General features: G+C 32.7%; 1 protein-coding gene across 2 annotated transcripts; it reads left to right on the forward strand.

The window, feature by feature from the left end:
• The first annotated feature begins 219 nt into the window (after window positions 1-219).
• On the forward strand, window positions 220-27,738 carry LOC143229475 (adapter molecule Crk-like). 2 transcript variants are annotated; one of them, XM_076461847.1, is made up of 9 exons: window positions 220-411; window positions 8,023-8,150; window positions 8,449-8,571; window positions 16,597-16,750; window positions 19,396-19,446; window positions 21,890-22,021; window positions 23,261-23,368; window positions 25,694-25,771; window positions 26,298-27,738. In XM_076461847.1, exons 2-9 carry the CDS (start codon window positions 8,116-8,118, stop codon window positions 26,433-26,435), a joined length of 819 nt encoding a protein of 272 aa, XP_076317962.1. In that variant the 5' UTR covers window positions 220-411; window positions 8,023-8,115; the 3' UTR covers window positions 26,436-27,738. The 2 variants fall into 2 exon arrangements, with proteins under 2 accessions (XP_076317962.1, XP_076317970.1); XM_076461855.1 differs by having other exon boundaries at window positions 291-422.

Below are 27,738 nucleotides of genomic sequence, written 5' to 3' on the forward strand. Positions count from 1 at the left end.
TAATTTGTTATCTAAAATAATAATTAAGCGCTAGTTTGCTGCTGTACTTTAGTGAATACGTTTTTCTTTGTCTCGCTTTTTTACGTAACAAATAAAGTAGCAGGAAAACTGTATTGAATTTTCAAACAAAATGGAAAACAGTAACAATAAAGTAATACTTTTTTTTTTCTTAGAATCCAGAAGAAATAAGTCTGAATACTAATTTACAGATCGCTCTGATACGCGTTGATTAGGCTTAAGTTAGAAGACTAGGAGGGGTGAAGTCATAAGGTTGCTTTCAGCAAGTTATCAGATAACGTACTACCGCTACAGTAGTGGATTACCGTAAATTTATAGGACTGTATATGATGGAATTGAAACTACGTTTTAATTTTTATCATTTGTAACATTTATGAGACGTATACTGAGTCAGTAAGTGTCTGGTAATGAGCAAATACATTAATATTTAGTCTTTAGATCAAAAGTAGACTAAAAGCTATGCTAGTACTACAAATTGTACTACTAGAAATTTGTTTAGCCTATTTTTGAGTAGTAAAGTTGTATTGGCTATTGTACTTTCTATAGCACAGAATTCTCTTACGGCATTTCTCACATTTATGTCTACCATTTTCGTTGTCACTAGGCATTAATTTAGTGATCAAGTCCAATTAATGTAAAACTTGAGGCGATAAATTTTAAAAAATATAATCGAGTTTTAACCCTTTTGTTGGAAGGAAGAAATCTTAGTTTCTCTCTTCCGTTCAGTATAACCACTATGAAATTTATTTGTAATCTCTTTTGTTTCACACAGTATATTCCACGTTATGATAACAGCTTTAAAATGTTTTATGGGAATTTATTTTGAAAAGTAAAATGTAAATTTAAGTACCTTAAGAGTCACGTTTGACGAATTTTCCAGTTTGAATGGCATTGTCATCGTTAGGTTTTTAATATATAAATCAGGTAACGTACAGAGCTGATTGACAATTTTAATATGTTATTTAATAATTCTTTATAAATAATATTATGAGGTGGTCTAAAAAGTTGACAAACTTTAAAAAAATGAAAGTAAATTTTAATTATAAGCCAAAAATATTGCCACAGAATTCTGATACTGTTATTATAATTATATTGTAATCATTAAATACAGGTATATGAAATTATAATGATTTTTCCAGTTTTAACTGAAGGAATAATTCAGCATTATTAGAACTTTTATGATAAAATCTTTGTACCATTTACTTAATAATGAATTTCTTTATTGAAATTTTATGAATGGGCACAGAAATTTACATTTATTGTTATTAATTAGTCAAGCATAAGTCATTAAAATAATTCTTTATAAATAAAACTGAGTTGATCTAAGAAGTTTAAGTATTCAGTTAACTTAGATACAATTCTTTGGTTTGGGAAACTACAGTGTTTTTTTTATTTTTAGGAAAAAACCTTTTGAAAATCATTTTCATTTTCTTGTAGTAATAGTAATATGCTAATCATTTAGCAGTTGTAATAACTTTGAGTGAAAGTAAAGAAAAATGTAATAATATGTTGACTGCACTATATTTGCTACAGACAGTGATTACGAGTTTTTTGTGTAGTATCACTATAATGTGACACATAGCAGAGGCCCAGCATGGCCAGGTGGTTAAGGCACTCGACTCGTAATCTGAGGGTCACAGGTTTGAATACCTGTCACACCTAACATGCTCACCCTTTCAGCTGTGGGGGTGTTATAATGTGATGGACAGTACCACTCTTCTTTGGTGAAAGAGTAGTGCAAGAGTTGGGAGTGGATGGTGGTGACTAGCTGCTTTTCTTCTAGTCTTACACTGCAAAATTAAGGATGGCTACTGCAGATTACCCTCATGTTGCTTTGCACGGATTTCAAAAAATAAACAGACATGGTAGTGTCCATGATACAGTTTATATTAATTGTTTGAACAAGAACTATTTTGAGATGAACTGGATTAAGTTGAGGAACTTTAAGTTTTATTTAATTAATGATAAAACAAAATTAAATATATGATTTTCACTGACATCATTATTTATTTATTTTAACATTTTGTACAGAAATGATACTTGTTGACCAAGATATACATTAAAAATGCACCTGATATATTGAAACATTGGCTGTTGTTGTTACAAAATATAACTGTGCTAGTAGGAAACATTTCTATAAAATCTTTGTCAGTCATGACCAAGTTATGAAGTCACTCTTATGTCTCATCTGTGCTGTAAAAGTTACTCAAAAGATTTTTAACAAGTATATGTCTGTCAAATTCTTTGTTTTACTTTTGACTGTTCTGGCATTTTCAATGCAGCAAAGTGAGTTTCACTTTCACTTCAGAATTGAATATTATGAGCCTTAGCATCACCTTCAATAAGTGTTTACTGCATGGTTGAGTTGAGTAGATCTTTCAGAATGAATTGCAAGTTAATTCTGTTAATTATTGTTTTCAAGCAACAGTTGTAGTCTTTATTCTTGGAATATTTTAGTCCAAAATCAAATTATTTTAAGATTTATGGTGTTTAGCCATAACTGACCACTTCAGTGTTAGCTTTCAGAGATAAATATTATGGTATGTAAGAAGATACATCCTTATGTTTACCAGGGCACAAAACTAATTTTTATTTTTTAATTTCTGAAGTACAACTAAGACCCAGTAATAAAACATTTTATGATGCTAGAAAGGTTTTTGAGTATTATAAAACAAAAGAATCCATCTCTCAAAAAAACTTTCACTGTTTATTGCTACATTTTTTTGTCCTCAAATACATGAACATTCACAACAAAATCCAACATTAACTTCTTTTGTAAGTTCTGGGTTTTCATCTGGATTTTGAACAAATTCAGCAGGTATTTATATCTACCTAAGTAGTCATGGGTGAAAATATCAAGAGAGTTGACAGATGTGAAACATGTGTTTGCTTATTCCATCAAATAAAACACCATGAAATTAAAAATTGATGGTCAAAATTAAATAAAAAGAGATATGGGCTCTTCTGATCTCATTTTATATTGTATTCTTTTAGTGATTACATTAGCTTTGTAATTGTATTCACATTTCACTGTGTATGACACATTCATCCAGTTGAAGAAAATATTTATAGATATATGCCTCAATGTTTTTTTTACATTTTGTATGTTTAAAAAAATGAACATTTAATTATTTGCATTGGTTTTGTTATTGTTTATTGTTGGAATTAACAATTGTGAACACGAATATTACAGGTAATAACAGATGTAAGCTTTTGAGACCTAGGTACAGAATGACCTTTGTACAAAAAGTTTGCTGTAGAATTAGTGACCTCTTAAATGGTTTATCTGATGAAGTATCAGTGGTATATAATGTATGGACTATTTTAAAATTCCTTTCAGTAGATGTATGTATACGAGGATGTCAAGGGGTATGTTAACTTAGGATTTTTAACTTTTCTAGGTGAGAATGATCTCCATGCACTATTTTTTTTAAATTTATTATTCCTTCATGTTCTGTACTTTAGAACTGTCATTTTATGTAGTTTTTGTAGAATTAGTCATGCTTTCATCAAATCATTTACAGTAATGATTCATTAATGTGATAAGTGCTATATTATGAAGTAGTGCTGTGTTGTAGTACTTTCTATGTTGCAAATTATTTACAAAAAACACTTGTTAGCATGATTAAATCAAATTAACTCAATGTACAGTTTTAGAAATACTTTAGTATATGAAAAATTAACACAAACTTATAGAAGAAAAAATATTTAATGTCATAAAAAGTCTGTCATTTTTCATTCATGGATAAATCATGAAACAAATTAAGAGATATTTGTTTAATGGAGGTATCATGAACCATGGTAATGGTTCATAATAGGGATCGACCATTGTTCTGTATTATTATATAATATTATCCCACCAGCCTACAGCAAAAATGGATGTGTATTGTAATATAACTTGGGCAGTATTACTAAACACATTAAGTGTTGTGTAGGATAGTTTTTGAGTTTGACTACCTAGCAAATAACAGTGATTATATAGCCATTGACACCCAATTATTTTAGTTTAATCTGTGGCTAAGTGGAGTCTCCTTATCTGTTATCCATCCATACATGCATGTATAGCAGCTTAGAGGCCATGGATGTAATTTAATGTTTATATTGTGAGCATGGTATGTGTATCATAGCAGTAATTATTATTGCAAGTGTATGTTGATGTAACATATTATTTATGTATAGGGTTCCCACACTTTCAGATATGACGTTGGTGATAGAATCACAGTTTTTTTTACCACTACATGATTCACTTTGGCAATGTTGCACAAATGTCTAAAATGTTACACAAACATTTAGATTGTGTCAAACCATAGAAATCTATAAGCCATAGTTTAAAGGATAGCACCAAGCTCAGTTTCAACTACTGGATCAGCAGGCATGGTGATAGCTGATAGGTAGTGTTGAATTATAGCTAACACTGTGTGATTGCAAATTTTATAAATACTGTTGATAGGGTAGCCATCCTTGAAGCTGACTATAAGAAATAACAGGAGCTGTTCAAGCATGAGAGGGTGAAATTTATAGCAATGCTGAGCAAACATGAGACAGATTTTGTAGCTGTGTATTTTGTTTTGGAAATATTCAGTTTTAGATAAAGTATGCAGCAGTTACGGCCCACCAGAGTTCAGGGACATAGAAGTGTTGCGACGTAAACTGGTATAGAAATGAAGGGTGGTATATTAATATGATCAGTTCATAATTATTAACATGTTTTCAACCTTATAGAGTGTGCAAAATGTCACTCTAAGAGCATATCTGGTCAGTGGAGAGAAGGAAGGGGTAAATATAAGAATTATTAAAAGTATGTGTATGTATGTATAACATTTTATTATGATAGATATATAGACAGCTTTACAATTTAAATAATTGTAAATCCTACATATGTATGTGTGCATATATATAAAAGTACTAGCCAACACACATTACATGTGCATGCATAAATAAAACTTGTGTAGTGATAAAATCCATATAGCAACAGGGTATAAATATAGTAGATATATTTTCCAAGCATGTACGTAACATTTAGGATGTCAATCACCATGCTTCATGGTGATCATATAGGCAGTAACAATAATAACATTGTGGCAGTAATATCTGGAGCAACAGCCTTCCAATCTGTCATTATTTTTTGAAAGAGCATTGTATACCAGCTACATATTTCATAAATCTAATCTCTTTCAAATTTGAAAGTTTTTGCTATTATATAGAATTATATCCATGAAGGACATGCAGAAAACTACAGAAACAAGATTATTAAAGTTTGTTAATTTAAAAAAATGGGATAGGATTTAAAAAAATATTACAGGAACAAGATACGAGAACAGAGTAAAACACATTTTGATGCAGTATTTCACTCATAAGGTTAGCTATTCTCACTCAGTGCTGCCCCTATATGTAAACTTTCTTTATGTATATTCAAATGATTCCAATGTATATCTCATAAATCATCATGCATTATATCTCTAAACTTTTCTTGTTTGGCCAAACTTTTCTTTTGCAGTGCTTTTGCTTGGACTATTTTTTATGTGATTTTAGTTTGATATTCAGTTTCTTCACAAATTAGGTATACTCCATAAATCATCCAGTTTTCTTTAGAAATACCTTAAATCTACCTCATTATATCCCCCCCCCTTTTTTTTTAGTACGTTGCCTTTTTGTCAACTCTTGAATCGTGAATTATGAAGTTATTCACCATTTCGAGTGCCTCAGCTCCAACAGGCACTTTATCTCAGATCTTAGGTTCAGGCAACCTGATTGGGAGATTCATCAGTGTTTATTTGATGGGGAATTAAATGTTACTTGGTTCATCCTCTATCTCCAGACTTTGCTCCATTTCTTCCTGAACATGTTGAAACTGTTCAGACTAACAAGGACTTGGATCACTTCTTTTCACCTACTGGTTTTGTCGTGCCTTTCCGCACCCTTCCTTGAGATTCAATCAATTTCTTTTTTACTTTATTTCTCAGGCATGTTATGCTTTTCCCTCACTCCTATTTCTTATGACTCGTCTTTCCTAACTATGTAAACATTCTTCCCAACCATATTTTGTTTTTTGCCCTGCCCCTGACATTTGGATTCATGCTGAACAATTTGTCTCAGTTAAACAATGGTATTAGCATACATCTTCCTATATGGGCTTTGGATCTGTCTACCCTCTCGTATCATCATGCAGAACATACCTATATTGACTAACAATTGTTAATTCTGTTTTGTGCATTTGGAGGATGGGCTCCAAAACTCCTATCTTTTAACTTATGCCCAGTTTTCTCTCTTATGCCTTACATTCACAACTCCTTTGCAGTTTCTTTCCACTATTCATCTTCTATCTGATTTGCAGAAATTTTGAGGGTTTTTTTAAGAATATTTCCTCTTTCCTTGCCTCCACATTGGCTGATTTTTCTCATTGGCTTTGGCTTTACGTTTGTGATTTCTCTGATATTGGGACCTTCTGGATTGGTGTGATAATATCAATGGCCTGTTCTGGGATTTATGTATGCCCCTGTTATTATGGTGTTTCTTTTGTCTTTGATATTATCCAGAAGTCTTTGGAATTTTAGGTAGTACAGGTCCAACATTAGTGACTTTACCCACCTAGTGGCCTGTTTATCTAAGTCAGAACCAAGTATATCACCTGGTTTGGCTTTCCCTTCCCAACCATTAGCTATTTCCCTTTCTTGAGGTGCCAAAGCTTATAATTTTCTTTGATGAATTATTTGATTAATATGGAGTGAAACATCCTGATGCAGTTCACCCCTTTGGTTGGAAGCTCTCATCCTACCCCTGCACAGATGTTGGTACTCTGCAGCTTGGTTTTGGATTTAGAATGAACCAACTGATAGAAATGTTCATGCATGTTCAAGATTATCAATCTTCTTCAGTTGTGCTCCTTTCTGGGGGTAAGGTTCTATTTGTTTTTATCCCTCATGTTTCTTTATTTGAGGATGTTATTGTATGGTTTTGGTTTGTCACGCTTTTAGTGGAGAAGATGTTGTTTACACAGACATTCTTTTGATACCAGATATTGGGTTCCTAGACCAAGATATTCCTCAAATAACCTGTGTGTTCTGCCCTGCAGGTGTTGTGGTTTTAGATTTCCTTCAGTCTCTGGATTTTGAGGTGAAGATGTTATGATCCTCACTTTACCCTTGCATAGATGTGGTTTCCCAGCTGCATGGGTTTTGGATCTAGTTGACTTACGAAAGCAATTTGCTTTGCAATTACATTTTTACTTCAAGTTACCTGTCTTGCTTTTGTAATTATTTTGATATTCCTATTCACTCCCCCTCAAATTTTCACTTTGTAATAATCTTGTAGATAGTGCTTTATTCATCTTAGAAGTTTTTTACAGATGGAAAACTATCTGATATGTTTTAACAGACAGTGTTTTGGTCTCTATGCTTAAACCTTTTTCAAATGTTATAGCCTACCAAGCTATAATATTTTTAATGATCACTTACTAACATAGAAATAAGAAATTGATACCAGTAGTACCACATGCATGTGTTACAGTTATGCTACTTTACAATGCAACTGTTTCATTTTGAAAGTGATCCTGAAGCATTGTATGTTTTTAGGGGCTTAGAGTATTGTTCTGGGAACGAAAATATCCCACAATTATAGCTGAATATCTGTTTAAAACCACCAGCACCTACTGCTATGACTATCTATCTGTTTATAAGACTTGTAACTGTTTAAAACTACTGTCGACTATATACATTCATATAAAGTGTGTGTAAAAGCATTAACCTTAACATGAAATACAAAGTATTGCAATATTCAAGCAATTAAGGAACTTGGCACAAAGGTTCTGTAGCAAGTATCTTGTTTTTGTAGTATGCCACATCTCTAAATAAGTTGTGTATGTTGGTATGTTCCTTTGTGTTTTGTTATCAGTAGTACTTTTACCAAAGCTGGGAGTGATATTGTATCAGATATCATGAGTTAATATATTTATTTTCTCACTTCAGTGTTTTAAGTAATTTGATATTTCTCGTGTTTCATTTTTAGTATCTGTAAACATACAATTGATTGGTGTATGGGTTGATAGCATCCAGACTCAAACACAAGGGATAATCAAGTTGAAACTGGGATCAAATAGAAATGGCTGGGAATTTTGATGCATATGATAATTACAGGTTTGTCTACAATAATTTTAAAAATCCATATCTTTTTGGTTTAATTACTAACATTTGTTTAGAGCACTTATTTGTGCATTTTTTTCTTGTTTTAATTAGAATGTATAAAGGATATCAAGTCACATAATAAACAAAAATTGAAAACACATCAGTATTAGATAAAATAATCATTTAACGTTTCAAAAAAAAATTCAACTGATAACATAACTCCATAGTGGGTTATGAGACATGAACCTTTTATATTGTCTAGTGTTGCATGCTTTTAAAAATGGATTAATCTACATATATGCTTTTGTAGTTGGTATGCTGGAGCTATGTCCAGACAAGAAGCAACAGACATACTAATGTCAACAAATGAAACGGGAGTATTTTTGGTGCGAGACAGCAGTACAATTATTGGAGATTTAGTGTTGTGCGTAAGGTGAGTACGAGTGTGTTGTGTTTGACTTATTATGACTACACTTAAAGGTTTGGACTTGCAGAGGACTTCACTGTTTCTCAGTGTTTTTGTGAGTTTTATTTTGGAACTAAATGAAGTCTTTGAACATATTCAAAATGATATATCAAAGGATACAGTGATAGATGGTAGGTGAGATGAATTTAGGAAGTGAGCAGAAATAAGTTAATTATTTGTATCTTTAATAATATATTTAAGTGCTAAACTGCTTTTAGGAGAAACACATTTTGATGTATTTTGTAATTAAGTATGGTGGTTTTAGCTTTAAAATAACATTTTTCTACTTTTTCTAATATTTAAAACATTTCCATATTTGAAAGTGTGTTTCAGTATCAGTCCAATCTTTAAACAACAAGTTATTTTAGTATGTTTTTTGCATCATTAGTTGCATGAAGTAAGCTTCATGAAAGAGTGTGCTAAACATTTTTATATGTAAAATATTTCTGTTATGTAACATCTCAAGATTGTTTTTTATTCTGTTAATTATTATAAAAGATTTTTTATTGCTAATGTTTGACATCAGCAATATTTAAATTAGAATTACTATTATATAGTTGCAGCATATTCAATAAAAGCAATAAATCAAGCTAGTGGACACTGTTATCTGTGTAACCAGTCATACAATCACTCATTTTGATGATTTTTGTTTGGTTGGGGAATTCCATGTGTTCAGTTTTTTTAACGAATGAAGATTTGTCTCATTGATATCCATCTATTTGAAAATAAACTTCTAATTTTTTCTTGTAATTGGTACATTCTAATTTAGTTCACTAGGTTCTTGTGCTTTTAAACGTGCTACTGAAGGTGGACTGTATAACATTTGAGTCACTAAGGAAAACAGTACTCTGTTACATGCAAAAGTCCAGTCAGGGTATGGATCTCACAAAGAATATTTCCTATGGATAGAGTATTTTGGCAACTCGATCCTACCCTTTTCAGTTAAGGACTACAGCATCCATCATGTGGTTTTCAGATATTCTTTTCATAAGGTAATTTAGCTCAAGAGACCAGCATTCATTCTTACAGGCTTGCATAATACAGTAGAAGTATAGAATGTTGATGAAATATGGTGTGAAATCCTGTTCATTTTGACAAAAAAATTTAAAGATTTATTTCCATCAAGTTAAATGCAGTATTACAACAATGTCTGGTTGTGTTTCCTCTCAGTGTGGATTCCTGTACATGGTGAGGAGACCTCCCAGGGAATGTTCTGTTATTTCAGTTTATCTCCTCTAGGATCTGAACATCACCCATGTGTTTGCCGTGCATGGTGACCCCTGAAGGGGAGGAGAGGATCCTGGTAGTTGAGGGGTCCAATCCTAACACATCACTTTGGTCTTGAATTCCTGTAGACAGACGGCCTTGTGGTGGCCCCCTTAAGGTCAGTCAGCTGGTCCACTTGAGCTAGTGTCAACCAAGTACCAGTGTTGGATTTTCTCAACAGGTGTTGTGGACATTATATCTGATGCTGGTGTATGGATACAGTGCTCATAACACCCTGGAGTTGCTGGAGTGCCCTTGTTTGCCATTGTGATGTGTCCCTTCATAGGGATTTATGGTGGGTGGGGTCAATGGGAGCTAAAATTTCTTTTTTTATTATGGATCCTCCAAATAAAACCATAAATAAAATAGTGAAAAAAAACAGTCCATAGAAAAATTACCATGTCTTGAAGGACCTGAGCAGCAATCTTCAATATCTGTAACACCTGTACCTCATTTTCTTACACTACATTCTCTTTCAGACAAACCTTTAGGGCAGATGTCTCCCTTTTTTTATTCAGAAGGGACTAGAAAGACTTGCTGGCTCTTTAAAGTCAGTAAAGAAGCTTCACTCTGGTGACATATTGGTGGAAACATCCATATCTCAACACATTGAACTCCTCTTGCATTCAAAGGTGATTGGGGATACACCTATTAAGGTTATACCTCATGCTACCTTGAATTTGTTACAAGAGTTATTGTTGAGAGGGAATTGAAGAACGTCTCTGAGTCAGATTCTCACTGGTTTCTCCATTCAAGGAGTTTCTGCAGTAAGGCATATCTCCATTCTCAAAGATGGAATTATGATGCTGACCAGTGTCCTTGTTCTGACATTTGCATCACTGCGTCCACCTGCCACCATCAATGCAGGTTATCTTAAGTGTAAGGTATGGCCATACATTCCAAACCCTCTCAGATATTTCCAATGTCAGTGGTTCAGTCACTCAAAGACATCATGTGGTTCCTTGACATTTGCTCAATGCTGTAGCAAGGACCACGATGTCTATAAGTGTGAAATGGACCCTCATTGCATCAGTTGCAATGGCTGTTACCTGCCCCACTTTCGTTCTTGCCCTAAATGGTTGGAAGAAAGAGAGATGCAGTATTTGAAAATGATTCAAAACATTACTTACTCTGAGGCTTGAAAGTTGCTATCCATCACTTCGTCTCAGATGTATGCTGCTGCACTTCATTCCACTACTACAGTGGGAGTGCAAATGAATCTCTCTGTGCCTCCAAAAGAATCGTTCTCAAACCAAATGAAAAGTTTTTTTACCTCCATGGTTAAAAAAGTTAATGAATCAACTTCATCACCCATCTTTGTCCCTAACATACATTCCAGCAAACCTCAAGATCCACTTCCTTTGGTTCTGGGTGTAGGCATTTCCTCAGGTGCATCTTCTTCTCCTACTCCAAGATGCAAAACGATCATTTGTTCATGTCCTCAGTTGCTGTAATCCTCTTCCAACAACAAAGACCTGCCCAATTGACCCAGGACAGGGTCCATGGTGGTTGATAGACTTTCCTTGAATAAAGACAATAAAGAAAAAAGACTTGGTTGTAAATAGAAAGGCTCTCCACCCAATCCACTTACACATAAATAAAAATGGCCACCTTAATACAATGGAACTGTTCATGTTTATGTTCTAATCTGGATGACATCAAAGCATTGATTGCTTCTACCATCCTGAGGCAGTGATCATTTTCCTATAATTTTGAGAGAGGCTGACCTTGGTCAATGCCACCCGACCCAGGTGCTGGATCAAGCAAACTGGCCCTCTTTTACTGCTATTGCAGGACTTGATCTTGCCATTGTTGGTAAGCCATCAATAGATGACTGTGTGGCAGCAGTAATGGACTATATTATACAGGCAACTGCTCAGTGCATTCCTTAAACCTTGACACCTTTTCCATGATATCCTCGTTTGTAGTGGAATCCTGCCAAAGTTACAAAATGGGCCTGGGATACTTTTCGTAGGTATCCCACACTTTTGCACCTCACCACTTTCCAAAAGGCCTGTGCACATTCTCAGTGGGTAAGATGTCAAAGGCAGAAGGACTCTTGGATTAAGTTCAAACTAGCATATCTTATACCACCAGTATAACTTTCAAAGTTATATGGGACAAGATTTGAAAGGTCAATGGGCAATATAATTTCTTTCTCCCTCTCGATCTTGTTCTCTGATGGCCAGGAAGTAGCTGAAATCCAGAGCATTACTGACACTCTAGGTGAAAGCTTTTACCGGGTATCTAGCACTTCTGCTTCTTTCTCTACCTTCTTAGCCATCAAGAATCAGGGAAAGTGATCATCTCTTTCCTTTTGAGTTGATTGTCTTTGTGACTATAATCATCCCTTTACACTGGTGGAATTCAAACTGGCCCTTCATCGGTGTGGCAGTACATCGGTTGGACCTGATGATGTACACTAGGAAATGCTGCGCCATCTATTTCTTGCTTCTCTTGCTATTCTTCTAATTGTTTTTAACTGAATCTGGCAGAAGAATATATTTTCTGATGCCTGGTGCCAGGTTATTGTCCTTCTTTTCTCTGAGCCTGGGAAGGATTCCAAGATTCCTTCAAACTACCGTCCAATTGCTTTGATGAGTTGTCTCTGTAAGACTTTATAGAAGATGGTTAATGCTCATCTTGTTCATCAAATCAAGCAACCTTCTCTTGCCTACCCAGTGTGGTTTCTGACGACAGCACTCTGACATGGACAATCTGATTTGACTTGAAATGTCAATCAGAGAAGCCTTTCTCAAACGACAACATCTTGTATCAATATTCTTTGACATTGAGAAGGCTTATGATACAACATTAGAGGTATGGCATTTTGCGAAACCTCCACATATATGGGTTACCTGGTCATTTGCCCATCTTTATTAAAAATTTTGTTATGGACAGGCGATTCCAAGTTCATATGGGTTCGACACTTTCCCATTCTTTTCTACAGGAACTTAGAGCCCCTCAGGGCTGTGTTTTGAATGTCAAACTTTTCAGTATAAAGATCAATGCCATCACTGAACAACCCCTCTTACTGTTGCAAACAGGCTCTATGTCAACAACTTTCATATCTCACGTCAGTTGTCGAACATGAGGTATATTGAGCAGCGCTGCAGACTGCCCTCAGTTGTTTACTGAAGTGGACCACAGCAAACAGATTTAATGTCTCTCCCTATTAAACCTTTTGCATGCACTTTTGTCACCAATGAGGTATTCATTTTGATCCTGAACTCTGTATCTGTGAAGTTTTCCTGTCTGTGGTCTCTGAAACAAAGTTTTTGGGGCTTATTTTTGACAGTAAGCTGACCTTTATACCACACATCAGGCAGCTACAGGTCAAATGTACAAGAGCACTGAACATCCTCCGTGTCCTCTCTTCCACCACTTGGGGAGCAGATCGATGTTCTATGTGAAAAAGATATATTGTGTTCTTATTCAATCAAAACTAAACTATGGATCACTGGTCTACAGGTCTGCCAGGATTTTGGCCTTAAAGATGCCAGACCCCGTTCATCATCAAGGACTTCGGCTCTGAACCTGGGCTTTCTGCACTTCCCAACTTCAGAGCTTATACACAGAGTCCCGTGATCCTTCTTTGGACTTCTGCTGTTTGCAACTGTCTTTACTATATGCTTCAAAACTTACTTACTTACTTAAGCATCCCACCTGGGTTTGTGTTTTCCTTTCTCAGTGGGCCATACTTTTTCAGACAGACAATCTGCCATTGCTCCTTTTGGCCTTCGTATCCAGATGCAATTGGATGAATTGGGTCTGTCCTTGGATAACGTTGCTGTATCCACTGGTCAGCCCATCCCACCATGGCTTATTACAGTCTCCAAATGTGACCTATCTTTAAGTCATCTAAGAAAAGCAGACACTTCTGGTTGGAAATACTGTCTGTTATTTGCTTCTTTCGAACCATCCTTCCATTCCTATTTATACAGTGGTTCGAAATCATATGACTGTTTAGGCTCTGCCATGGTTTGTTGTGGTTCAGTGCTTCCATGCAGAATCCCCTCTACAGTTTCTGTGTTCACTGCTAAACTATACACCATTTCTCTTAGATCACATAGAAGTTAAGCAGTACTCAAATTGCACTATTTATACTGACTGACTTAATTCTCTACTGGCCCTGGAATCGCTTCACGTTAGTTCACACCCTGTTCTTACTGATATTCAAAACCGACTGTCCCATTTCTCTTTAACATCTATTTCTATCAAGTTTTTCTGGATATCAGGCCACATTGGTATTTGAGGGAATGAGCTTGCCAACATTGTAGCTAAATCTGTGTGCTCTGGCACTATCACTGCTGTGCCTGTTCCATACACAGACTATGGTCCTGTATTCAAGGCTTGGCTCCATGCCAGTTGGCAGTTAACTTGTAGTGAGCAATGTGAAAACAAGCTTTTCCAAATGAAAACCTCTATTGGACTTTGACTGTCTTGCTTCCGTGAGGATTGGAAAGAGGAAGTTGTTCTAACTAGACTCTGCATTGGTCACAGTTTTTTAACTCATTGTTTTCTTTCACAATGAGCCACATTTTACTGTCTTGCCTTCGTTATGACTCTCAGTGCCGACATCATTTTAAACATGTTCTCTCCCGAGGTTTATCCGTGATGTTAGACAGTGTTATTGGCAATGGTGACACTGTCCACCTTAGAAATGTTTTTAATTTATAAAGGCCATTAATCTTTTTAATGCTATTTAAGATTTTTAATTTATACATTAGACCTTTTTTAATGTGATTCCCTTTAAGAATCAAAGTCCATTTAGTTCAATTTGAAATTAGAAAATGGCTGTAATGTCAAATAATTCGAAACCAGCACTGGAAAGGCCAACTTCAGGTGACTAACGCTGCTGTTTGATCTACCCGTTAGTCATCTTGGTGAATTATAATTAAAATTTTGCTACAAGTCTTTTAAAACTTCTATTACTTTACTTTCTGAAAGTGCCATAGTGTCAAAAAACTTGAAACCAGGACTGGAAAGACCAACTTTCATTGACTAACGGTGGTTTTTGGAGTTAGTGTTCCTAGTGAGTTATGATAATTATAATTATTCAACAGAAAGTCCTTTACAACTTGTATTATTGTAGTTTTTCTCTTACTGCTGTAAAATTAGATGTAAAAAATTGGATTTAATACTATCTATGTTTTTAGTTAAAAAATTAAATTTTATTTTGTTTTACCTTAATTTCCTTTTATGAATTTTACTAATCTTACTTTAATTTTAACGTTTTACTGTTGTTGTTTTTTTCATTAAGAGTCCACACAAGCAGGTGTTATTACTTTAGAACACCTTTTGATGAGGCAAATTATTCTCATTTATCTGTTATGACAATACCACAATGAAACTCATTTTAAATATTGCTCATCACAACTAAATTAACAATCATACAATGCATTTCACTTCCACTAACTCAGCATTCTCTGAGATGCTCTCACTTGGTTAGCTATATGTATTGACCAACTGAGGCCTAGGACTTTTAACAAATAATGAGACAGTATGAAGTAACACTACTCACTTAAGGGAATGAAAAAATACAGAATGTTTGAGTAATGTTATGTCATATTATAACAGTTAAACTACACACACATCATACGATTCTTACTGAATTATGTAACAATATTTGTTATAACTGTCACCTTTAAAATAACTTCTTTTAACACTCTTGTTATGAAACCTAAATCATTAAATATTAGATTACTAAGTGAACTAAATAATTTGAACTGCACAGTTACATATATCCAACAGATTCCTGTAGTCAAAGGTGCAGGCCACAGTTGATGTGATTGGTGGCACATTGAATAGAAGTTCTTCCATTAGTGGACATCATGATGTATCATAGACCCAGGAGTTTCATTTGGATGTAAAATTGAATGTTTGGAAGTTCCTGGAATGTCCATCTCTTAATCTCACATGCCCATAGACCAAACAAAAAATTCTTTATTTTTGGTTTCTGACAAACTCCATTTTAATACTGTGCTCCTAAATATTGTTAACTGTTTTTCTTTAAATAATATTTTTACATTAACCTAAAAATTGAAACATCTTTTTGAATCCTTGTTGTGGTTTAAAGAGTAAATAGCAACCTTCATTAGTCAGTTTCTACTATTAGTGTAGTAAGAAGTATGTTCATTTGAATATTTACACTGTTCATGAAACAAACAGTAATTAGGTGTCCAGTTAAATTGACCTGTTTTGTAACATACTATTGCACAGTTACATTGGTGTTTAGCCTACAGTACAGTATTCAAAGATCTCCCAAGTTTTTCGGTTGGATTTAAAAAATTATTCCTTGAATGTCCTGGACTTTCTGTTTTTGCAGCTTAATGGAAAGGCTTTTTGGTGATCATGGACATGTATTGTCCATGGTATCATCAGTTTATCCACTAAGGATTATTGGTCTATAACAAGTAGTATACATTTTATTATAGCTCAAAAGCTCAGTACAAAAGCTTTGTATATTTTGTGTCATCACTTCAGAACATAAATGTAAATTTTTATTAGCTTTTGTTTATTAGGTCTCCATAAGTTAATTCAAGTTAGGTAAATTATTTTGAAGAATAATGCTGTTGTAACACCTTTGATGCTCGATGGCTTGTGGAAAACATGGTACATATACATTCAGTGCTCTGTGAAGCAGTTAAATTATTTTGCTTATTGTGTTTAATAACAACTTCTTTCGTCCTTCAGTTTTATGTAATGTTTTTTTCTTGTCTGTAGGGAAGACAACAAAGTCAGCCATTACATTGTAAATAAGATCCAAGAGGGTGATCAAGTTCGATACAAAATTGGAGAGAATTCATTTCCTGATGTTCCTTGTCTCTTGAACTTTTATAAACTTCATTATCTAGATACAACTCCTCTTACTACACCTGTAAGTTGTTTATCACTTGAAACACTACCATTGTAAAATTTGCTACTTTGGCAAAATGCTTATAAGACTTGTAGTATTGCATATAATTTTTGTTTTAAACATTTATATAGTTACTCTCTCCCAAGTGAATGTACTGACTTTCCTTTCTGTATAAAATGTAACAATTTTATATCTTGTATCATATAAATAGTCATGTTTTAGGCTTCTTAGTAAGGTCCTAACAGAAAGTAGATTTTGACCTTCAAAGGTTTGGAATTCATTACAGAATGAAGGCTTGAAACTTTTATAAGCATAGTTCATTGACTCTCATCGTAAATGCTAGTTTATGATTGATGGGAAACCATTTTATTTTAGAGGTAGTACATATAAATAAAATAAAACATTTACGTGGTAGTTAAAAAACGTGTTATATTAAGTTTTGTCAGAAGGATTTGTCATACCTTTTCTTATCCAAAAATTGTGATTGAAAAAGCTCCAATGAAGAACGGAGGTCACCAGACAAGGTCCCACTGGACCCATTGGGGTAGTCACCAAAACCATTGTTGCTGTACTCTGTGGCTTCATGAAAAATAACAAACAGAGGCACTGTTGGTAGGAGGAACAAGCAATACTGAAGCCTGCAGGGGATGAAGCATACTAATACTATTATCTAACTGTGAGGAAAAACATTTAGTGTTAACCTAAATATCGGAGAATGGGGTAAACTAAATAATGTTGGGAGGTATAATCATGTATTAGGGAAGGATGTTGATCATAACCAATAGGAGCAATAGACAAAACATCACATAGTGGAGAAATGAAATCCGAGAAAGCCAGTGAGGGCCTAACAGAATCCTTGGGTAGGCACAGCAAATGATCAAAATTCTTCTTAGCCTGGCCAGGCTTGAAAGGCTCAGAAGGAAGAGAGGGAACAGCAGGAGACAAAGATTGTTCCACAGTGCTCAGTCTCCCTACATATAAAAGCCAATAAATCTCCCAACAGGTCACTTGCACCTGTGGCTTGAATTATAGTATTAGATGAATGAATAACATTTACTTCAGAATTCATGTTTGATAGCAAACAAACAATTGAACTTTTTTGTGGGAAAACACAGGTAAATCAAACACTTTTGTAAATAAAGTGGGGAAAAAGAAAGTGAAATAAGGTAAATTATGTGAAACCACTTTGAGAAAAAAAAACGATTTCTGAACTCAAACATGGCTGAGCAAAGAAATATTGGTTCAGTAGTGGCACACAGAGGATGTCACGTTTGTCAAGTGATAGTAGTGCTCTCCTATTGGTGGAGAGATGATGCATGATGATTTGCGTGACACATTGGAATTTATGATTCCAATAGGGAAGGTGCAAAAGCCTGATGGTGTGCATTATAAGAACACATGTGTACACAAAGGACAGCACAAAATGGGAAAAGCTAATCTTGTTAGTGAAGGAAAGTACTTATCAGTAATACATATTCAGTGTAGGAAAATTATAACTTCAGTGAGTGGAAATAGCCAGTAATTAATGAAAAATTGTCTTAATATCAACAAATACTACAGTTTTAAATGAAACTTTAAAACTATGTTGCTGCCAAATTACAGTAAATTTTTTAAATTCTTTTGTAACCTTATAGTTTGAGCCACACTTTATTAAGGACCTGCTTTTACTGTGCATGACCCAAAATGTTTGATCATGAATTTTAAACAGTGTAAATTGATGGTAAGCATAGGAACTGGGAAATTGAAACTTGGAGCATTAACATAGTGATAGTATTGTTGGGTTATTTTGTTGATGTTTGTAAATTATTTATCTAGAAATTATTGATATAACTTTAGAAACTCAGTTATGGTTTCTTTGAATGTGTAATATGACACAGTGAATATCAGATGACTGTAATGGCTACTAGTAACCTAAATGTTATCACTTTTTTGTGGCTGTTTGTAATTTTTGTTGTGGTAATTATTACAGAAGTTTATCTAATAATGTGTAATATTAGATACATTTCTGTAATAATTACCACAACAAAAATGCTTTCAAAAGAAATATTACTACAAATATAGTTAAATGGAAACATTTAATGGGAAATTTATGTGCAAAAACGGCTCGTTTGGGTTGAGAAAATATTTTACACAGAAGAGCAAACAACGTTTCGACCTTCTTCGGTCATCGTCAGGTTCACAAAGAAAGAGGTAACTGACCGGAAGCTGACCACATGTTTGAAAGGGGTTGTGTAACTGTGTGTCGAAATGTAGAGGGTGGTATTAGATGTTTGAATATATTATTTTATTTATTTTATTATATTAATATAGGTATAAAGGCGTTCCTTTATATTGGTTTATTTTGGGTTTAAGTTGTTGTATAAGTAAGGCTTCTTTAATTTTGCATTTGTTTATGTTTGTTTCTTTATTTAGTATTTGAGTGTTTTCTATGGTTATTTTGCATATAAATTTCTCAACAAGTGGGTTTCTCGACATCACTGATTTAATGGGAAAATACCATTTTTACTTTAGATACAAACATTTATTGACTTTATTAATATAAACATTTAGAAATATGAGATAATTGGTGTATCTTCTTTTTTAAAATAATTTGTATCAAAATATATATGTTTGTATTTATAATTTTTTTGATGAAATGTGACAAAGATTTATCTTCTTTTATATAGGTTCCTAGAAAACTTGAGAAGGTTAAAGCTAAATATGACTTTGATGGAAGTGTAAGTTTTAACACATGTATTTGTATTCTTAAACATTGTGGCACAAGTAAGGTGAACAGAAAATTGTAGTGGAATAAGAAATCAAAACTTTAATAGGTTTTTCTCCAAACTCTTGATTTGTTCTTAGTATTGAAAAATTCTTTGCTTGGAATTAGTTTCCACAGCATAAGAAACTAAATGTATAGTATTTTTCCCATTGGTCAGTTCGGCATTACGTTTTTTAAATTGTTTCTAGAACTAGGAACTGAACGTGCCTTCATTACATAATATTTTACATTTTTTCTTGGATTTTATTACTTTAAAAAATTGAAAGACATTATCAGCTTAAGTATGTTATAAATACAGTATACATCATTACTAATTGGTATTATTATTTATCCAGTTATTTAAAAACAAAATTGTAGACTTTTTATGTGTGACTCGTTACTGACGTTTCAAAAAATTGGTAACTGGTGAGTTTATTATGCATATAGAATGTATTATATCTTTTAAAAATGTTTTAAACTATTATATATGTTGGAAACCTAACTACAATGAATTTGTTTATATATTTTTTTTATTAAAGTAAGTAAAATCATATGTTGTATATGCTTGTTAATTTAAAAAATTGGGTTCACTTTCATATAGAAAGTTTAAATAATACATCGGGCAGAGCATTTTCTGGCATGTCAGTAGACTGAGCTACTATAATGCTAGATTTTTCATTCCAATAAGTCTGTGATGCCAACCTATGCATAAACTTCACACAGAAATCAAAATAAGCTTTTATACTGGCACATAGATAAGATTTCATTGATAATACGTTTGGATAATATCCACAATATCAGCTGGACATCAAAAGATAGTCACATTTTGGTACCCAATGTTTTGTATCTCCAGCTGAAATAAGTTTATTTTTGTAATATATACTTGAATATAATCATACGTTTGCAATATAATTAATGAAAAGAATATGATATAGTGATATTTAAGTTTTTTTTTCTTTTTTTGATAAGATGTTTACAGGCTTATCAAGTGCTTTTTACATACCATCTGTTGCATATGATTGTTAAATATGTATAGTGACTCACCTTTGCTAATTTAGAACCTACTATTGTTTTGTATGAAATCTTCAAGTACTGGATCTAGACAGAAGTTTTGTTCACAATGTTTGTAAATATATTGTATTGTCTCTATACATGGCTATAACATGATGGAGAAAAGAATACACTATCTTGTAAGGCTTTTATGACAACTTAAAATTTGGAATGTTTTTATAATAAGAAAAGTTGCCAGTACTGATGAAGGTTCATCCTGTACTGGGTGTTTTTTGTCTTGGCTACTTAAGTGTCCAAGTTAGTTGCCAGTTGAGAAACTGGTGTTTGTGTGTATATTTGTCTGTCTCTCACTGTATATTTATAAGCTAACTAAACCAATGTAAACTTTAAGAGCATCATATCTTCCATTTGTGCATACTTGGCTTCTCTAGCTTGTTTCTTCACTCAAATTAGGCTCTGAAAAAGGACTTCAGAATGTATCTTTGCTTTATATAAATTTCTACTTAATTAGTTTTTGCTTTAAAGTTCCCATATTTCCTAGACTCTAGTGGTACAGCAGTATGCCTGTGGACTTAAAATGCTAGGGGTCTCGATATCTACGTTGGGCAGAGCACAGATAACACAACATGTAGCTTTGTGCTTAACTTCAAATAAAATATTATTCCATCTTGTATAAATTTATGTCACATCTTGTTCTAATTAACTGTTCTAACAGTGCTTTATCGTTTTATTCATGAGTCCAATATATGTTTTTTTGGAAGTGAGCACAACACTATTATTGCATACTGCATATTATGATCTACTTGGATTGGATGTTAAAGATATCTTTTCTTTTTGAGCTGGGTAAGGAAGAAGCTTCTATTCTTGAAAAATAATATTTATGACACACTTTCTTCATTCTTCAGCTGTGTAAGGAAAAGTCAGGATTGTCTATGTACTTCATCGTGTATACTTTTTACTTTTATCCATATAAATTTTAATGTTGTTGCTGTGAATTGCCCATAGTAAATTATAATTTTTTTTCAAAATTTAGTTGTTGAATGTTGAATTATAAAGCAATTATGAGTTGTTTTTTGTGTTCTTAGTGACTTTTATCACAGGATGAATAATACTATTTTGGTCTAGCTTAGCTTAATAAAGTTTAAAATGAAGTGCAGTATTTAATGGAGTAATATTAAGTGTTTTTATTTTTAAAAATGTTGTTAAAAATAAGCACTTAATTGGAGATAAGAAAAACTGTTATAAGTTGTAAAATGGCACGATGAAGATGTTACTGTTAATGTGTTGTATATTTTTGCTGCCATAAAATAAATTCAGAAAGCAATTTTTTGAAATGGATACATAGAAAGATACTATTGTATAGTGTAATTGTAAAAATCTAAGTAAAGTTTTTTTTAATATAACAGGGAGATCCTGATGACTTACCATTTAAGAAGGGAGAAATCTTAACAATCCTATCCAAAGATGAGGAACAGTGGTGGACAGCCAAAAACAGTGTGGGTCAAAAAGGATCTATTCCTGTACCTTATGTTGAAAAGGTAATTAATGATAAAGAAGTTAACAGTGCTTAAAAGTTTTTATCTTCTACATTTATTATTGACTGCTGAATAAAATGGTAAAATGTAACAAATAAACAGTTCTTTGGATTTATTGTAGAATATGTGGCCAAAGGATTTCTAGGGCATGTTTTTGTTTAGGTTAACTAGCATCAAGATAATAGTATAGTGCTAATGCAAAGGAATTTTGTGTGTGTGACCTGTATCTGAAGTAATTCATATTATTCACAAGTCAAGGTAAACTCTTTGATATTTTTTAGTTCATTTTCTCATGGGAATTGCCAATGCAGGTTGGATGATTGTATGGATTTTAACATTTTTTACCCTTATTAACACATTTAACTCTTTGGCAACCAGACATTCTGTATTTTCAGGGACCAAGTAAAATTAAAATGTGTAGTAAATGTGAGAGATTTTATATTTTCTTTCTTTATTATTATATACTTTGTTAAATAAAGCCCCTGCAAGCCATATAATATTGGATTACACGCAAAATACATCTGGGAGATTATGCCTGTATGGTTCCTAGAAATAGCAGGCATACCAAGTGTATATCCCCATGATAAGCAATTGGTTAATAAAGCAGACTCGTAAGTAACTTCAAAAATTTGTATAAGGTTTGCTTTACATCAGTAAAAACAGGATTTGTAAAATAAATGAATGAAAAAAACAAAACATTCTGATGTAATAATTAAGGTGCATTGATTTTTTTGACCAAGCATTTAAGGTTATCTGGTTTTTGCAAAACTTGAAGTTATAAGTGAAAAAAAATGCTCTTTTTTAGTGTAATTGCTGTGTTAATAGTTTTGTATGAAAAAATAAAGTACACTAAATTTATTGATTTGTTGAAGTTATTTAAGTATTTATGAAAAAAATATCCAAATTTTTTCTTAGTACGTACCTGCTGATATTTTTACCATTTGCAAAAACAGATGTTGTAATTATTAATGTTGTTATCAGAAATAGGAACTTGGTCTTACAGGAGCCTTGTTGTGCTATACTTTTAGATTGACAAATATATAAATTAAAGTTGCAATGTTACTGCAAAAAATGTTGATAACTGATTGTGATAAGTTGATTACATAAATTTTTCATGTTTCATCTCTACTGTTTGAGGTCTTTTCTTGTCTGAATATTTGTTCTACGCATTTTAAAATATATATATATATCAAAGGTGACTTAAGATTAATACCTTGTACATAAAGAAACTGTTTGGTTTAGATCGATGAAAGTCGTTCCTTGTCTCCTGCTGGTTGTGGATCTAGTCGTACGTCTCCAAACTTTCGATCATCTAAAGAGTTAAATAAGTACAATACTCCAAATATTCAGGTAAGATCTTGTGAAAAGTTGGATCAAGTAATTGTTTGGATTGACTTAATCAATATCCCAGTTTGTGTTCCCAACCTGTGCTCCAGTATGCCATTCAGAAGATATGTTGTGCTTTTTTCTCGTGAGTCTTGTCAAATGCGCTGTTTAACTGTATTCATTGTGTAATTTCCTGTTCCCTCCTTGGTAATGCATTAAGATCTAGCTTAATGTCACCTTGCTTTAAGCGTAATTTTTTATAGAGTTCTTGTCTGTTTTAGAGTATTTTTTATGTGAGAGAAAAAAATTATGAAAAGTCATGACTTTCTGAACACAGTTTTTCATACAAATAGTGTAACAAAAAAACATAAAATAATAACATGCCAAATATTGAAAATGTCCCATAACTATCACAATTTTCCTGGTATTTCTAGCAATGTAGTATGAACCATTGAAATGTCATCTATCTAACAATAGATGTTTATGGACATAAACAACAACATTATCTTGAAGTGATCTACAAATCTCTGTACAGAAAACTATGAAACGTAATACATCATTTTATAGATGAAAACTTACCTGTCTCTTCGTTATAACTAGTACAGTCACAACTGTAAAAGAGAACTATATTTACTGACAGATCCTGAAAGAGAGGATGTCACAAGTGGGTGTGGGAGGAGGGTCCTGATTTTTTATTTCATGACTCGGTAACCAAACAAAATTGAAGGGTAATAAAAAACTTGCTTTTTTCCAGTAATGATGATGACATAATGAGTAATATATGTTAAATTTACCAGTATTTAAATCAAACATTATACATCATTCAAATGTTAGGACGTATCTGTGAAAGTGTTTGTTAAATGTTAATACAAATTTTCCAAGGAACCTTGAACAATAAACACAGCTCATTATATGCACTATTTATTTTAAATTGCACAATTACATTTTAGTTATTTGTGTCATCTTGATGGCTTAAGATGTTCCTAAAAATGTTTTTGATATTTTTATGTAAAACCTTTTTAAGCCTAATTTTTCATGTGATTTAAAAAAAAAAAGTGTCTGTTATAATTATTATTATGTTTTACATATATTGAAATGTAAGCTTTGGTTATGGTGGCTGTGTTTACTTACAAACAGATCTGGAGCTTATGTCTGATGCCAATCACATTTTCTGGTAGTTGTCCTGTTTATTAATATCAGAAACTATGAACAGGAACACGTCTGCATTGAGACATAATTACTCTTTTTCAGGACTTCCCTGAGGTTAACAGTAGATCAGTACCCAAAACATACGATGAAACTAGTTAGTAATTAATATCAGGTTATATTTAGTAATAACAGTAACAAGCAGTTTACTAATTTGTAATTATGTGTAGGTAGTAATGTAGGCTGTTAAGTTTAACAATGATGAATTACTTAATAGTTTAAAGGATTATTGTAATTATGTCTTATTGGCTAAGAACTAATCAGTGTTTTTTTTCTTCTTCAAAGCTGTTATTGTGAGTGGATGTCAATTATTGCTGTAAAAATAAGTTGTCACAAATCAAATTTTACAGTTATCAGATATACCTATTGGGTTTAGTTATATAATGTGTTTTTGTATAAAGTGACCTCAGATAATAAATGATGGATTTGTTTGTCATTACTTTTATATTTTGCCATTTTTAGTACTAGTTTATACATAATAGTGCATTTTGTACAAATTGGGTAATAGCATGAAATATAACCTTGATTACTGTGGAAAAAATATTTGCTGTTGTTTTTAAGAAGTAATAGTTGAAAAAGGCTTCACTGATAGACGATTCCATGTAATTTAAGATTTTGGAGATGTGCCACTCGTCTTTGACCTTTTTCCATCACTTTTGATGTATAATGGATACTGGTATGCAAAATAATTTACAAAACTATTTGTTATACGTTTATTAAACATGTTTAGAAACAGGGACTGTTTGTCGATAGTATTCTCATTTGTTTTTTCCATTAAAAACATCTCTTGAGATTGTGAACCAAAATATTCAGAGGTATTTTCTATAAGTTTTTCAGTTCTAAGAATTTCTGATAAAAACAAGTTGGATTCAAACAAAAAGAACACTAAAGCTTATACATAAGTGCAGTGAGGTTAACCATTGTCTAAGTACTGTGACAGATATTATTATGATGTTTTATCATATTGATAGTAAAACATAAAACAAGATAAGCAGGTTCTGAAGTGTTTGCATTTAAGTAATTTAGTTTGCTATTACTAGAGCAAGACAGCAGTAGTTTGTTTTCATTGATGTGTAATTACAGTAAGAGTGGAAAAATAAAGACAGGAATTGAAATTCTAACAAAGAGTTTTTCTGGTTACAGAGAAAATTGCCAGCATACGCTAGAGTTATACATCCAAGGGTCCCTAATGCTTATGACAGCACTGCCTTAAAGCTTGAGGTATTGATTCACATTTACTAGTTAGCAGCATAAGTGTGAACTCGTAACTTATTATATGAAAAGAGCATTTATAAAATGCATACATTGCCTTTTAATTGTAATTCATACATATGTGATAAAGGAAGCATTACTGTTTCAAGTTAGTGTAGTAAGAATATTACAAGTAAAGGATAATTATACTATTTAAGTTCAATTAATAAGCCCTGATATGTCACTGTTAGCACATTACGTTTAAATTCATTCTGAGTGTTAAGATGCTGTTTAAAAAATTGTGTATTTCTAGCAGTTTAAAGTTGATACTTATAAAAGTTAATGGAAAATCATGAGCACGTTTACTTTATTTTTTACATGACCAACAAAACATATAACTAAAAGGTCTGTGGTTAAACCCTTCTGCCATTTCTTGGTAGAAATAGTTCACTAGTTCTTGCAGTAAGTTATGTAACTCTCAAATGTATCGTGTGAACCTTTGTATTTAGAAACATAAAGATTTGTAATATTTGTTTTACACTTTTGAACTTTTCAGGTTGCTGATATCATTAAAGTGACCAACATACATCAGAGTGGTCAGTGGGAAGGGGAACTCAGAGGCAAGCATGGCTTCTTTCCATTTACACACATAGAGTTCATAGATTCAGAAAACACCGAAGATCACGAGTCCTAACATTGATTGGCCACAAAGTCATAATTGGAGATTGATGCTTTCATTCAAAGCTTTAGATTTGGTGCAGATAAAAAGGCCTCCAGATATAAGCCTAACAGTGCTTTAAGAATTAAGTGCACCATCAATTCTTGTGTTGTGAACAGCTTTTGTTTTTTGCTATAAATAGTTCAGATGCTCAGGGCATTGAAGCTTCTAATTCTCAGCTTCAGTTTGATTTAACCTCATTTTGTTGGGGAAGACATTTGTAAGCATGATTATCTTTGTAGTTTTTGTACCTCATAGTGTATTCATGTTCTAGATAACAATGGTGGTGTAGCTTTAAAGCATTATTGAGCAAACAAGTTAGCTGGAATAAGGTAGAATGTATATTGTTAGTGTGTTACAGATTTACAGGTATTGAATAGTTTCAAATTGTGGGTGTATTGTAACACTAAAAAGCTTGGTTGAAATTACAAAACGCTAATAAATCCTGTATCCGACTGTATTATAGTAACGATTAAGTCAGCTGGTTTTTTTCAGTGCCAAATTATACAATAAAATTTGTGAGTATAGTATGTATTGTTTTATAAAATACATGATTCAATACATTAGATAACTATGTTGTAATCATAAAAATATTTGTTATTCATTGTCATTACCACAGATGTCAAGAGGGTGGAATTATTTAATGATAAACTGCTTAATTTTAAACCACACTGCTATAATTTTGTTGTTTTCACGAGACTGTCTTATGGATCAGAATAGAAAACACTGTTGCACTGTGTTTCGGACTTGTGAATGAAATGTTGAAGGTGCTATAAGGACTTAATTATGTAGAAATTAATTTAAGTAGTTAATAGAATTAACTTTACATGTTTCTCCTAACACCATTTTCTTTGTCTTTAAGTTTGAAGGTATTAAAAACTGAAATATCACTTGAACAATATTTAATTTTACATTAATTAGTTGAAAATATTTTTTCTTGCTCAGGGAGGGAATTTTTAATTAATGGTATGTTAGTATAGTGTATGAAAAAAAAAAAAAGGTCTCCAACGTGAAATATATTAAGTTGTACCTAGTACATACAAACTTGATATAGGCTTACTTTTATTTTAGAACAGTAGTAATATTTGATTAATGTTTAAGAAATCGTTACTTTTGGTAAACTAGCTAAAATTTATTGGTTACTTTTATGTGCTACTGAGAGTGTATTTACATTGCTGTAATTATGTTTAGAGATATTGAAAAACCATTAGCAACCTTAGTGTAATGTTGTATCTTATATTAAACCCAACACTGACTAATGTTTTGACTCTTCACTAGA

Source organism: Tachypleus tridentatus, chromosome 1 (genome assembly GCF_004210375.1).
Source record: "Tachypleus tridentatus isolate NWPU-2018 chromosome 1, ASM421037v1, whole genome shotgun sequence".
NCBI lineage: Eukaryota > Metazoa > Arthropoda > Merostomata > Xiphosura > Limulidae > Tachypleus > Tachypleus tridentatus.